The sequence below is a fragment of the Zingiber officinale genome, chromosome 7B (genome assembly GCF_018446385.1).
Source record: "Zingiber officinale cultivar Zhangliang chromosome 7B, Zo_v1.1, whole genome shotgun sequence".
NCBI lineage: Eukaryota > Viridiplantae > Streptophyta > Magnoliopsida > Zingiberales > Zingiberaceae > Zingiber > Zingiber officinale.
In genome coordinates, this window is record NC_055999.1 from 5,728,028 (window position 1) to 5,742,672 (window position 14,645).

Genomic DNA, 14,645 nt, shown 5'->3' on the forward strand with positions numbered 1-14,645 from the left:
TCCTTTCCGTGTGATCTATGTCCCTCGCTTAATTGTATTGTGTTGTACCAAGTTACATTGTCCGCTCACAGTAAATCAGGCCCAGAGTTGGTTGGGATCCAATGAAGACTTGCCCCCAGTTATGACATCGAGATGGACGCATCATGTGGGCACGAGTACGTGTGGGTGTCGAGCCTTAATTCAGGAATTTGTTACTATAAAAACTCATGAGATGATCACCCATCATCCTCATCAAGACAAGTATCCTACCTCTGTCTTGAACTTCTTCTCATGGCAAACCCACATAGTGATTGATCCGGCTTGAGACCGGCAAAGAATGAGCCATCGGTGGATGAGCGTTGATGTTGACTTTGAAGTTGATCACCTAGGAACGACAAGGACTTGTAAAGAAATCGATCAAAGCTTGAAGGGAAGTATACAAGGAGGGAATTAGAATGACGGTCGAGAATTTTTCAGCGCAGCCACTCCGACACTCAAGTAAATCTCCGACAGAAGAGAATAAGGAAATAAATCTTCGACAAAAGAGAATAAGGAAGAAGATGAGTAGTCTATGATTTCTAGAAGTTTAATTAGGTGTGTGTGCGTACCTATGCCCGCAAGAGTGAACGATCATTTATAGAGTTGTGACTATGTCCTCACGTTCTCTTTGTGTTATGAGATTACCACTTAAGTTATCCATGTTTTCTGAAATAAATGGATATGTTTTCCCACATTCTTCGAAGAAAACGGTTATGTTATCCATATCTTCCATGAGTAATGATATAGAGCCTGCTCGGAGCCAGAAGCAATGCAAAGTCGGGCTCGATGCAGAGGTGGGAGTGGCACGAAGTCGGGAATAGCTTGAACTATCAGAATAGCATGGAGTCAGGGACAATCTGGAGCATGGAGCGACGTAGAACCGAGGCTGACGCAAAGTCGGGAATAACATGGGGCATCAGGAACAACTTAAAGTCAAGGATGATCCAAAGTCAGGGGCGGTCTAGACCTTCTATTGACTTTGACCGTCACCTCAACAAAACTATTGAGTTTTTCTTAACCGGGTGGCATATTACCTCCTAAATCAGTGATCATAGCTTTATTTGAATTATCCACTCATATTCCTTTTTAACCCCTTTTTTTTTTTTTTGCTAATTCATTCATTAGGTCCTAAAATATCTTCAAAATACTCTTATCTCTTCATCACTCGTCGAGCTATAATTCCATGATGATATATATATATATATATATATATATATATATATATATATATGCTTTAGTTTGACCATACCGATGACATTGGCAATACACAATTTGATGATCTTAACATCTATACCATCATCACCTTCAAATGTGTACATGAGTCTATCTAACAACTTTTCCTTCCCTTTGACTCAGAGAGTGCTCCACAAACATCGTTACATCAAAGGTTTGACCACCCTTAATTTCTAAACAATTTCTTGCAACCGGACACACAAAGGCACCTCCTTAATTGAAGCTTTTCTTATTTCAAATAGGCATGGCATGCTTAAACAATACATAATGTAAAGTGGTTTAATTATCAAAGTAGCACTGACAGCTCTGAATGAAGAATGCGATTCATGATGTTAATGATCGTCTTGTTTGTAAAAATGAGGTCCATGTCTTGATTCGCTTTAAATACTTTTCTGATTAAAAATGTACCTTCTTCTGTGGCGTAAAAACACTGTGGTCCTGACTTTTTTTTTCTTATAATTTGACAATACATATCATTATTACGTCTCCTGATGTAAAAAAATCTGAAAGATACAAATGAAAAGTGTCCTCCGTTGAGTAATTCATCATCTCAAACCACTAGCTAGTTCTCATTTATATATATATATAAGGCCAAAATGCATTCATTGTTCCTTCTCAAATGTCATAATAATTGATAGTAGGCTCTCAACTAATTAATTACTAGTGATCGACAATGAGCTGCATGCTGAAAATCTGCAAAGCTAGTTAATTTCAGAAAACAACTACAACAGAGACATCCCAATTCAAGAGATATTGTAGATCGATATAGCTGCAATACACACACAAACACAAAGGAAAACAAAGCCATCAAAACTAATTAATATATATATGTGCACAGAATAGTAGTACTCGAAACCACTTCTATCGATCAATAAAATACACACTAATTATTGAGCCTGACAAGGAAGATGCTCAACTCAGGGGCGCCGGTGCCGTCGGGGTTGATCATGTACAACGCCTCCGAGTCCTTCGATCCCACCACCCTCTCGAACCGCGCCCTCATGTACGTCAATTCCCCCTCCGCCGGCGCGGCAGCTTCCTCAGCCGCCGGAAGCACCCCAGCTCCCATCGACACGCCCCGCAGCAACCTCATCATCTGCCGCTCCTCCTCCGACTCCTGCTTCTTCCTCGTCGAGAACCCCGCCTTCCGCCCGTTGCAGTACACCGCCCACACGCACTCGTCCACCAGCCGCAGCCTGCTACGGCTCTGCTCCGCTGCCTCCCCGCCGCCGCCGCCGCCCTCGCTCTCCAGCGCGATCTTCACGAGCCCGGAGGCCATCTCGCGGTGGAGCGAGCTGGTTAGGATGGGGAGCTCGAGGAGGAGCACGGGCGCGGACTTGGGGTCTTCCTGCATGGCCAAACTCACGCGGCCACGACGGTAGCCGAACAGGGTAATTATGGCGGCGGCGCCGCTGCGGCCGGAGGACAGGGCTTTGTTCGGCCGGCCGAGTAAGGCCGCCATCTTGCAGCCGGTGGTGAGCAAAGGGATCATCTTCAGAAGGCGTAGGATCCCGGTGCTTCCTCCCGTCTTGGATCGCCGGGGAATGGCGGAGGACGGCCGGAAGAGGGAAAACGGGCCCTCCGTTGCCGGGGGTGTCTCTGACTCCACTGGTGGTGGTGGTATTTTTTGTTTTAGCATGAGTAAAGACAAAGGAGTTATGTTGGTTGGTTACTTGTTTTATGGTGTAGGAAACATGGGAGACGCTATAAAAAGACAAGGAACATTATTGCTCTTTAATTTTGTGGGTTATACGTAATTTTCAAACTTCAAATGTCCATAAACCATTTATTTGAACCATATATAAATTTATATTTGAGAATTTTCATGACACTAAAAACTATATATATATATAATAAATGATTTCAAAGTTTAAAATAAAAGCATTAAGATTAGAATTAGAGTTCTTTTCCAAACAAATTTTACCATGCGGCAAGAGCTTTGAAAGGCACCTATTACTATTTGATGAAATCTATAATTAAATGGCATTTTAATTTCCAGCACTTAACATTAATTTTTATCGAGTCTCTGTTCTTCACGGATTATAATTAATTTATTTAGTTAGAGTATGGTCGCAAGTTTTTAGTCGGATCGAATTTAAAGTTGGTTCATGAATGAAAATTCATGCTGTAGAGACACTTCGATTGAGATCTACCGATCAACAATTTCCCTGTTTACTTCATCTGCATGGGAAGAAGAGCAGTTTTGAGTCTTCATCCAGTATGCTTTTTAAATAAATAAATGGCTTGCAGGTGCAAACCTATGATAGATTTATTAATTAGAAGAATTTTGAATTAAATAAATAAAAATAAAAATCTTACGAAGCTAAAAAAAGATATTTTTTTTTTCAAATCAAACAAAAACAATTACAGTAATATTATTTTATTGCATATATTATTTTATCTTCCTAAGAGTGTAAAGTGTGTTTGATTTAAATTATCATATACCATCTTGATTATGTGACATAACTAAGATTATGATGAATAAAATTTAATATCATATTATTTAATTCAACTTGTAGATTATTCATTTTGGAGAAAAAATTTAGATTTTTTTTAACTCTAAAATCAGAAAGCCTCATACTTTTAAGATAATCATATTCTGAATTATATTACCGACATAACGGACATGTTGTATTATCTAGGAATCACTTGTTAAACTAGATATAATTAAATAATATAATAGATAATGAAGATTATTAATAATATTTTTCAATCAAACGTGTCATATACTTAAGATCTTAAGTTGGAACTGATATGACCAAGGACAACGGCTGAGAGAAAATGGTTGATGGGATAGGATGTGGTGGACCACGATTGGGTTTTATGGAAAGAAATATGGGGGACATGTCCTTTTTGTGCTTTCTTAGCTGGGCATGTGCATTGTTTCATAACATCTCTGTGAAACTTGCAGCTTCCCTTTTATTAGCTGAGGAGCTTTTGTACTGAGACACTTTTTTCTCATGATTTTAAGAAAAGCCGCATTTGGTTTTGGAGGCTATGCCACAAGTGGGCTGCGTGCTGATTTCACGGAGTTCATTGGGAACAAGAAAAGATGAGCAAGTGCAAGAAATGGGAATTGCTTGGCGCGGACAGCTAGCTCATGTGCAGTTTTAGATGCATAGTGGACAAATAAGAAGATTGAATAATTTAAACGTCGTTCAAATTGTTGGAGTGGATAAACACCATCGCATTTGCACCAGTACGTTACCAATGGAGATGTAGACAATAGCAAAGACGCCTCCTCCATGTTTAGCAGAAATGAAACAAGACTTGAGAAGCCTTTCTTTCAAAAAAGGACTGCAGTTTGTCAGTCCAATTTCTCAAATCAATAACGTCATGAGAAGCTAGCCTTGAACTTGCATTGGTGAGGACTTGTTGCTAGTGTCTGGGTTTTCATGTTCAGAAGTACTCACTCATCCGGAATTTTTATCACCTCCGAATGCATTGGTGAGGACTCCAACTTCTTGAAGATGGCTAATGTCTCCCCATGTTTTGACAGTCCAATCACCACACTCAGAAACAAGGAACACATTAACAGATGTATTATGTATCTTCCCATCTTTACTCTGTGCAGAAACAGCATGTCCATGAAGTTCTCTCAACACCCCACCGTGGGTGACAATAATGACTCTTTCTCCTGGATGCCATAAAAAGAAAAAAAGAATTTGATCATACATCTTTATTATGCTATCGACACAATGTGACAATATTTAATGCCCCAATTTAAGTATCAGCATAGCAATTTGTAAGGTTGGTTGAAGAATTTTATGTCAAATTTAAAGAGCAATTCAAATGTTTACAGCACTATAAGGTGGATGATGACTAGTATATATTGGCACTTGAATTGAAATGACCATAAATGAGTAGTGTATATATAATTATACAGAATGGCTGCTAAAGCCATGCATTCATTTCAAATAATAAAAAAATAAAAAATTTACATGTTCAAAGAAATTATACCTATGTGTTTCATGGCAATTTTCTGCATACAGGAAACACATCGCTCATTAAGTTGATCAAGACTTTCTCCACCTCCCTGAATACAGTAAAAAATGAAAGGAGATGAGGAAATAGTGGATGTTTGTCCTTCATACAAAATGTTAATGCCATTGCTCTTTAGGAGTTAATTTTAACAACCTCCTGGAACATGGTGGTTGCTACCTGCTAGCCAGGTAGCCTTCTTGGGGTAATCAATAAATTACACGGAGAAGAACTTGAGTGAAACTGTTATCATGGAGAAAGAGGAATGAACAATAAGGGGTTACACTTATGTTATTCTATTCATTTATACTTGAATATCATACAAGATATGAGGCCTTATCATTCGTTCATAAACAAAATATTTTAAAATCCTAGAACACTGTCTTATAATAAAAGATAGAAGCATACAGGAATCTCATCTCGTTTGCTTGAAAGAAATTTCTTGTAGGCCTCAGGTTTTAGCTTTGCAGAATCACGTAAAGTTAAGCCCTGGAGATCACCTAGATGCCTTTCCCGCAAAGATGAATCCAATACTACCTAAAAAACTAAATAAACCATTCATTAGCTGGAAAAAACAACAAAATGAAGCCAATCACAACATCCTTGACAGAAACTGAATTTGGGTATTTCTTCAAATGTCCTGCATACTTATTTCCATCTGATTATAACTGTAAAGCGTGATCCATGAAATATTGCAATTGCTCATTTACTTTGGTGGAACAAGGCAAAGTTAGGATATACTGTGGCCAAGTTGTAAACTCTCATTAGACTGTTTTCAGACATTTTAATTTTACACCAACATTTGGCATCCAGGTATAAATGTTAGGTGATATGTCAAGATGCAAATATACAAGCTTGAACGTTAGTGCATCATCTATTCATTAACAGGAGAATAAACAGATCACAGTCAGACCAGCAACTCCTTAAGCTTATAATTAGGCAGGTTTCAGATTATTCTAGCAGTTTGAGAAAAAAACAAACATGAAACTACAATAATATTATCTGATGGCACTCTAATGGCTTGTTTACTTGGGCATGAGAAGTAGCACAAAAAACACGTGGATGGCCTTTTTCATGTGTATTTTTGTTCCTTTCACTCCCCTACCATCTTTCCTCCTATTTATACAACCAAGAAAACAGTCATAATTTTAGAACCATCTCAAACAAAGTTGGTTAAGAAACTAGATGCTACACCAATATAAGTTTTGTTTATAGAACTATAGATACAAAGAAAAACTGTTGCTACAAAACTAATTTCATAACTATAAATACATTTTGCACATATGGCTAACTTTTAATGTAAAATATAGGAATAATGTGAAAATCCACTGGAGGAATACAAAAAATCTTGCAAATTTAGTTTTAGGTTCACCTCTGGTAGCCCACAAATGTCTGCAATAATGTTAGCAGTTTCAGCAGCTCGCTTCAAGTCAGATGAATATATAGCTGCAAATTTAGGCTCTTTAGACAGCCGACCAGCCACCTTGCAAATAAATAGAGATCTCCAGAATCAGAAGCACATGGTGCAAAATTTTATATGGAGATAATGACTGTAGCTTACAACAATTGCCTGCTTCCTTCCAATTTCATTAAGCTCTGGGTCCAAATGCCCCTAAAATAATGACACCATATTATTGGAAACCTTCGAGTTGATTGGTAATTTAATTGCAATTCGTAATACTCTAAGGTATTGGAATGCAATGGTTAATGGAGACATGCAAAGTCATACCATATGGACAACATATGGAGACTTGAAGTCATACCATCCAATAGGTTAATGGATTGTATCACTTTTCTGAAGTATCTGTAGGTGGGAACTAGATATCATATTGATTTGCCAATCACCACATGATGTTAGTTGATGAAGAGTATCACAGTTTGCAATGTGTAACAATAGGACATGGTACATTGATCAATGATTGAAAATCAATACTTTAATGCAAAAGAGTCCAAACAAGTCTAGAGGACAAAAAAAAAGATCGAATGAATGAAGACCATGACATTTTTGTAATTTTATTTTTAAATCATATAAATATCCAACTCGACCTATGCTTTGATGGCTTCTTAGATAATAATTGATCCAAAAACCTTGTTCATAGAATGTCCATAACCTGAGAAAAACATTCCAGGATAAAATAAGCTAATCCAACAAAAAAGACTGCATTGAAGAACCTCTATGGATAGGTTAGCTGAGCTCCATTTATGTTTCTTTTGGTTGTTTACACCTCGGCAACAAAGCTTCCAATCTGAGTCATCTAAGATATTCTGATAATTATGCTTAAATTGTTAAAATTTTACCCATAAGTTATCATTTTCTCCAAGTGTGTTAGCAATCTAACTAAATATATTACTTGGACATACTTGTTGAGATTATTCTTATAACATTGTAAGAATTGATCACATAGCAGGTCACATATTGTGTTCATTCAACTGTTGTGCTAACTTTTCTTTTTCTACTATAAGTTATCCTTATTAAGCTTGGACAACTATGCAAATCTCTATTTAGTGACCCAAATTTAGATGGCATGTTCACTTATCATAGACAAATTAACTTGAAACACACTGGACCTATAATCTCAAAAACTCTTCAACAAACATGAGTTTGAGTGTTAAACTCTGTGGTTATTTGCAATTCATCAAGCTCATACACAATGAATGCCAATTTACAATTGCCTTTGTGGATGGGTACACAAATTATTAATGACGTGATTCATAAAAAAATGTCATTATCATGAAGGATTGAAATTCGAATACCATTCTATTAGTCAGCGAAGAACTGAAACTGGTGATGAGAGAGAGTAGCATCCATCAGAACAGTATGAAAGATGCTAGGGATTTACAAGTTACAACACAAAGGGAAATGGACACAGGGAAGGTTTCAATGGAGTTGAGCTCAGTGGATGAGGGGGAAGATGCTCTTATAAAGTTTTCTTTCTAGCCTAAGGGTCATGACGTGATCATACAACACCCCAAGGATAATTTAGTTCATCATTCTTAAGTATCTGCCACTTCTTGTCATTGTTAATACATTTCACTCATTCAATTGAAATTCTTGTTAACACAAGGTTTCTAAAATTTTTCTTCGACAATTCAAGCTTCAAATTTATTATATTTATGTTTTCCCCAATTAGTAAGATATCATCTATGTATAACATACATTAAGAGGCTTATCATGGATATGTCCAATGAGTTATCAAGACTAGTGCTAATTTAAAACTGATAAGATTTAGAATTGAGAAGTGATACAAACAAACAGTTACAAGAAAATAATTTGTTACACATATATAACACTAGTATGTACCGTTCACATCCCATATTACATTGATATACTTACTTGATATTCCTTTCCTCTTAAAATCTCACCATAATAAATGTATAGGACTATCATATGCTTTTTCCAAAATAAGTATCTCCAAATCTTTTTTATCCATATTCTTTGATTAGTTGTTCTATTATATATACAATGTATGAAGTTGCTCTCCCAGGTATTAGATCAATTTGGTTTTCAGAATATTTTCAATTCTTATTCTTCTCTCAATGACCTTTTCTCCAAATTTTACAGTGACACCAATACTAATGGCCTTTGTATACCACCACCAACTCTCTCTACATGTGTCCCTCAACCTTTGGAATCTTCAAGATTTGACCTTATTACATCTGAAATCTTATATGTAATTAAAATCCACATACAACAACAACATCAATCTTTTCATTCCAAATTTCTCTTTGCTTCATCCTACTTTCGGAAATTCTTACATTTTATCCTTCAAATTCCACCATCTAGCTTTTGTAAATCTTGGCACAATTTTCTTTTTATAATTCTTAAGATCTATATCAAGCATCATTATTCTGTGTTGAATAGTTAAAAATTCTTTGGGTATAAATACAATTACAATTTCATAATTGCATCTACTTATCTGTTAAGAAGCAGTTAACTACAAGTATAATCACATCTAAAAACAACCAAATTTTCATTCTTTTATCTTAAAATGTGGATTAATAATCAGATGCATCAGAATCCACAATGTACTAATTTTTCTTCAAATTCAAATCATCCGTGTGTATGCTAGCTTAAACTATCAATTGCATTCACTTGCACAGAGAGTATGAGTGTGGAGAAACTTTGTTTGGAAAAGGTTGCCAATGCTAAATCAGACACTAACTAGCAGTGCTCATAGCAAGAGCAACAACAATAGCCTAAACTGAACATGTTAAAGCAGATCCACATAAAGAAATGCTCTTTTCAGCACTGCTGAGATAACATGTGCAACATTACATTTTAATCCAAAGTCACAAGAACAATTGATATGACTAATTGCCACAAGAGCAGAGGAGACAAATTTTGGAAGAGTCATTGCGGACGGGCCTATCTAAAATTAACACAAGTGAGAGAGCGTATCTTGGTCTTTTGGATACAATAAGTTAATATAGCGTGACAATTGAAAAAGTTCTAAGACAAGAATTTGTTTGACGCCCCAACAAGGATCCACTGCATATCAACAATTTTGACGATCCTTCAGTATGTACAAGTATTAAAAAGAAAAAGAAAAAGAAAAATACGCGAGCCCATCTCACCAAAACCACTAAGTTTGTAAATAGGTTATCCTCCACTGTATTCTCATCCACCAACCACTATCATTTCGCACCCCTAAATTCGTGTTTGGTTTAATGCCTTAAAGACGGATCAAGCATCGAACACATGTCGGTTGAGGAAAGAGTGAAAAATAATACCTGCAAGATTCTGGAGGCGTTCCACGCCGTCTCTCCGTGGCGAATCACGACGATCTCAGCGAAGCGAGGTAGATCTTCAGGGCTGGAAGCGGAATCCATGATCGTGGATCGTCGAAAAGAATGGCTGAGGGATTAAGAGCCCAACCTCGCTGCCTAAACGCAAACGGATTCTCGCCTCGTGCTCTTGTAGCGTAGACGATCAAATAATCGATCGGAATCGAATCGGTGGATGGAATATAATCGAAGGAGAAGTCGACGGCTCTTGATTTCTCCACTGAAATCCAACGAGCTCGGTGGTTAAAATTCGAGAAAAATTGAGCACAAGCGAGGACAAAAAATTGGGTTAAAATTTTTTCATCTTCCGTTCACTTCAAATTTACATACTTTGAATAAATTTAAATATCCAGGCTCCTAACTTGTAAAGCAAGTTAACAATTTTTTTTTTTAAAAAAAACTCTTATCATGAAGCCTCTTCTATTTTTAATATTTCCATCCTTACCTAAATGGTGGTATATACGTTATTTTATTATCATAGCAAAACTGAGCACTTAACCAAAAGAATCTATTTATTCTGTGTTAGTCTATATAAATTTTATGATTAACATTCTCTTGGATTTTTTACTTGTCATCTGCTTAGTACAATTTAGTTGATTCACTCTTTAAGTATGACACAGGGATTAAGTAGAGGTATTTCATGACGGGAGAATCATCTTTTATCATATGAGAATTAAGTAGAGAATTAAGTACAGATTTTCACGTATATTTGGAATTATAGAGATCTTACAGTGAAAGCCAAGGTCAAAAAGGGACTTAGCTTCCTGCTAAGCTTAATTAGCTTAGCTCTCTAATTCCTTCGGTTGTTCCGCTCGACCCTAAGCGCTTAGTTCTCCCGATTCAGTGTTCCATTGAATCATCTCAGCTCCCCCATTTCTCCAGTCGATAGCCTAACCCTAGGGGCTCATCTCTCTCAATTTAGTATTCTAATTAGTTAGCTCAACTTCTGATTCTTCTAGTCAGTCTGCTTGAGTCTAGGGGCTCAGCTCCCTCGACTTAATACTCCTCTCAATCAACTCAGCTCCCTGATTCTTCCAGTCGGTCTATCTGACTCTAAAGGCTTAGCTCTCCAGATCCAATGCTCTGCTCAATCAATTCATCTCCCTGATTCCTCCAGTCGGTCTGTCCGACCCTAAGGGCTCAACTCTCCGACTCAGTGCTCTGCTCAGTCAGCTTAATTCTCTAATTTCTCCAATAGGTCCGTCCGACATTAGGGACTCAACTTCTCCGATTCAATACTCTGCTCAATCAGCTCAACTCCCTAATTCCTCTAATCGGTCCGCCTGAACTATATGATTCCTCCAATCAGTCTGCTCGAGGAACTCAGCTCCCTCAATTCTCTTAGATGAATATACATTAAGAATGACCTTTAAAAGTCAACGCACTGCTCAGCTCTAGTTGATTCTAGTGACTCAACATCTTGCTTGACTCTGTTCTCTCTTATTTAATGGGCCAGGCTTTTAGGTCCAATGGACCCCTATCTCCTGGGTCGACGCTATAAATGTTATATCACATGAAACAGTATGATTATACAAGATAAGGAACATAGGCGATCTTATACAGTGAACATATATTAACGATGAAATATTTTATTTACTGTGACACAATATCCAATTAATAATAAAAGAGGTATTATCTTGGCAACAAGGCTATAAAAAGAGCATGCCCTCACGGGCCAAGGTATGCATATGCACACGTACACACTCCTCTTTTTATCAACTATTGTTCATCCTCTCTGCTTTCCTTCACTAAAGACTAATCTGAACATCAGAATGACTGAGTCAGGATATCCCTGACCTCCATTCTAATCCTCTTGCTTTCTTTCTCTCTTTTTCTCCTTCTCAGCATCGGCAGACATGCATCTTCGACGTCCCCTTCTCCCCTTGATGATCAGTGACTTTGTCAATATCAGGATAGTGCACTGGTGGCTTGGCATCTTATCAAATATATGCAGTAGGCGATCAGTTAGTATGGATCTTCGATAGAGTATTAGTTTGTAAGGCACTAATTGAACACGCGCGTCGCATATGAAGCTGACGAATAACTTGCTCTTCCATCGTCATCTTGTACATGACACGAGTATTAATTATATAGAGATTAAGAACATGCAAGTTATGATAATTAATTGAACACGATCCTGAGATCCAACTTATTCCCAGCAAACTCTATCAACTTGTCGATCTCATCCTCGCCAATGAAGCCGTCGCCGTTGGCGTCGGCATACTTAATCCCCCGCCTCCCCTTGATCCAACCTTTGAGCCGCCCTCTGATGCTGGCGATCGCCCTACGCAGCTCCTCACTGCTTATGCGACCATCCTTGTCGACGTCGAATCTCCTCAGCCACTCCTTGAACTCTTCCACCGTGACGTCGTCCCCGTCCATGGTCTTACCGCCGGCGTAGCTGCTGCTCTTGAAGGCCATCGTCCGTACAATATAGTACCACTGTTAGTTGCAGTTAATTTTTAGTGATCTAACTCTAAGGAAGCAGTTTATAAGCATGGGGCAGGCAGAATTCTGTGGATGAGAGGATTATTTCAGAAATATGGATGTTGCAGCGAGATGAGAATCAGGAAAAGTGACGACAATTGCTGCCACTAATTCTGGGCGGTGCTCCATTAAAGTGATTCCACACTTTAATTTCTGACATATTTTTGTTTCTTCAGTTTCATTGTTGGAGAAGATAAGTCTAGCTGAATTCATCTCGTGTTTTTCGTTGTACAATTACGGCCACAAAGAGCAGAATTATTTGTTCCAAGAAAGTACTTTAGATATTATTCTTCACACTTCTATATCATGATATACTTCTTCCCTTTCAAGTTGACTTTGTCTTCTTAAGAATTAAGATGTATTTCTTCTCTTTAACGTGGATTTTCTCTCTCTCATTAGTTTATTTGATTAAAATTTAAAATTTTAAGTTAAGGGGTAAGCTGAAAATTTAAATAGTATATAACAAAAAATTAAAACCATTGAAAAATCTCTGATGCTGTTTCAAATAAATCGATGCATTGTTAGTGAAATAAAATTCTCTAAGTTACTCTTTTCATAATAATTGCATTTACATCGATGGTACCACTATTTTTCCCCCTCTGCTTCCTTTACTCCTTTACTCCTAGTTAGGGGTGCGAACGAGCTAAATATTATAAAAGTATTAATATTCAGATTCGAGCTCGAAATATGTATGATTCTGTTCGGAATCTGAGTCAGATGGACCGCCGGATAAGGTGGATAAAATGTTGACCGAATCGCGATGTCCCGGAAGGGGTATGCTGAGATGACATTTATGTTGACCAAGTTGTCAGAAATCCTCTAGTCAACGCTACCTACAGCTAGCGATCGAGTTACCTCTATCCCTGACACCCCGAGGCTCGAGGGAGATCCAACGAATATATAAGTAACCGACTAAAACTAGAATAATAAAATGAATAAGGAATGAGTACGAGAACGTACCCTGTCCCAAGGGCGCCCTCGGATGGGACGCTGATCGAGTTGTCGTGACTCGAAAGCGTAGATAGATAAGCCGGATGAAGAGCTGGATCTGATGAAGTAGAGTCGGACGTGTCATGGAGCTGGAAGTGGTGACACGAAACTAGATGCGACCTCGGCACGCAAATCAGGCTAAAACATCGGCACGCAGGTCCGGTAAGAACATAATAACAACGAGCGCTAGGGGGCCCGATCGACATCAGAGGCTTACGACACTACGGGTCAAGCGCCGGAGAATCGGACCAAAGGATCTGAGGTGCCGACGGCGGGGCTTACTATTGAGGAGTGTTGGATGGATATCGGACTGAGGCAATGGGTCAGCCAAGGTGATGGGTAGGCTGTCACTGGAAGGTGACCACTAGGGTGCTAACAAATTTAGGAAGTGGCAACCACCGGAGAAACAAGGGAGGTGGGGCCCGTGCGATGGTGGCATGCACTTGTGCGGCTAGCGAAGGTGACGAGAGAGGAGGTAAAGCGGCAGTGTCCGCGTGGAAAGGGAGGCGGCTGCTGCTTGCTGTTGGAAATGTGAATGAAATAAAGAGGTGGAGACGAAGAAACTCTATTGTGCATGAGTTTAGTCCCACATTAGAAGTCTCTTGGCTTTATTGTTGGTTTAAATTATGACACATGCATTGTAAACATATGCATGGAGAGAGACTCTCTCACGCATGAGTGCGCAGGGGTGGGTGCAAATCCAGGGCCCGAATTGTACTGAACCAAGGTTGACTCGTGCGCGAGCACGACTTGCGCATGTCGAATGTCGGATCGGTTGAGGTAAAATTTACCCAAAAGAATGAACCAACATATTGTCACTTGAATCTTGCTCAAGGGTGTAATGGAAGCATTAATGTGAAATTAATGCTGATTCCGTAACGTCTCGACATTAATGGCGGCATTAAGCTCATTAATGGTGATTTCGTAACGTCTCAGTATTAATGGCGACATTAATCTCATTAATAATGATTCTATAACATCTCGACATTAATGAAGACATTAAACCCATTAATGACGAAATTAAACTCAACATTAAATGATCACAATTTGATCATTTATTACCGGCAAGATGAGAGCTCCTATATAAGGAGGCTGGATCTTAAGTAAAGCGAAGAGAAAGCGAAAGCAAAGCGAAAGCGAAGCAAAAGCAA

General features: G+C 38.4%; 3 protein-coding genes across 3 annotated transcripts; all 3 read right to left on the reverse strand.

Moving 5' to 3' along the window:
* Positions 1 to 1,937: 1,937 nt before the first annotated feature.
* Positions 1,938 to 2,932, reverse strand: LOC122005149 (protein MIZU-KUSSEI 1-like). Its single transcript, XM_042560078.1, has one exon. It carries the CDS (start codon positions 2,888 to 2,890, stop codon positions 2,135 to 2,137), a length of 756 nt encoding a protein of 251 aa, XP_042416012.1. The 5' UTR covers positions 2,891 to 2,932; the 3' UTR covers positions 1,938 to 2,134.
* A 1,427-nt stretch (positions 2,933 to 4,359) lies between these two features.
* Positions 4,360 to 10,333, reverse strand: LOC122005150 (phosphoglycerate mutase-like protein 4). The gene is made up of 6 exons (XM_042560079.1): positions 9,964 to 10,333; positions 6,794 to 6,844; positions 6,605 to 6,715; positions 5,641 to 5,769; positions 5,212 to 5,287; positions 4,360 to 4,888 (listed from the first exon to the last, which is right to left on the reverse strand). The coding sequence occupies exons 1-6, from the start codon at positions 10,060 to 10,062 to the stop codon at positions 4,665 to 4,667; spliced, it is 690 nt and encodes a 229-aa protein (XP_042416013.1). The 5' UTR covers positions 10,063 to 10,333; the 3' UTR covers positions 4,360 to 4,664.
* A 1,298-nt stretch (positions 10,334 to 11,631) lies between these two features.
* Positions 11,632 to 12,648, reverse strand: LOC122003534 (probable calcium-binding protein CML35). Its single transcript, XM_042558639.1, has one exon. The coding sequence runs from the start codon at positions 12,436 to 12,438 to the stop codon at positions 12,139 to 12,141; it is 300 nt and encodes a 99-aa protein (XP_042414573.1). The 5' UTR covers positions 12,439 to 12,648; the 3' UTR covers positions 11,632 to 12,138.
* Positions 12,649 to 14,645: the final 1,997 nt, after the last annotated feature.

Bases quoted from the DNA above. Each gene is read 5' to 3' on its own strand.
- LOC122005149 (XM_042560078.1), bottom strand. From the start codon at position 2,890: ATGCTAAAACAAAAAATACCACCACCACCAGTGGAGTCAGAGACACCC.
- LOC122005150 (XM_042560079.1), bottom strand. From the start codon at position 10,062: ATGGATTCCGCTTCCAGCCCTGAAGATCTACCTCGCTTCGCTGAGATC. The intron at 6,716-6,793 runs GTAAGCTACAGT...TTTATTTGCAAG, and splicing joins GAAGGAAGCAGGCAATTGTT to GTGGCTGGTCGGCTGTCTAA. The intron at 4,889-5,211 runs GTATAATTTCTT...TATGGCATCCAG, and splicing joins AATTGCCATGAAACACATAG to GAGAAAGAGTCATTATTGTC.
- LOC122003534 (XM_042558639.1), bottom strand. From the start codon at position 12,438: ATGGCCTTCAAGAGCAGCAGCTACGCCGGCGGTAAGACCATGGACGGG.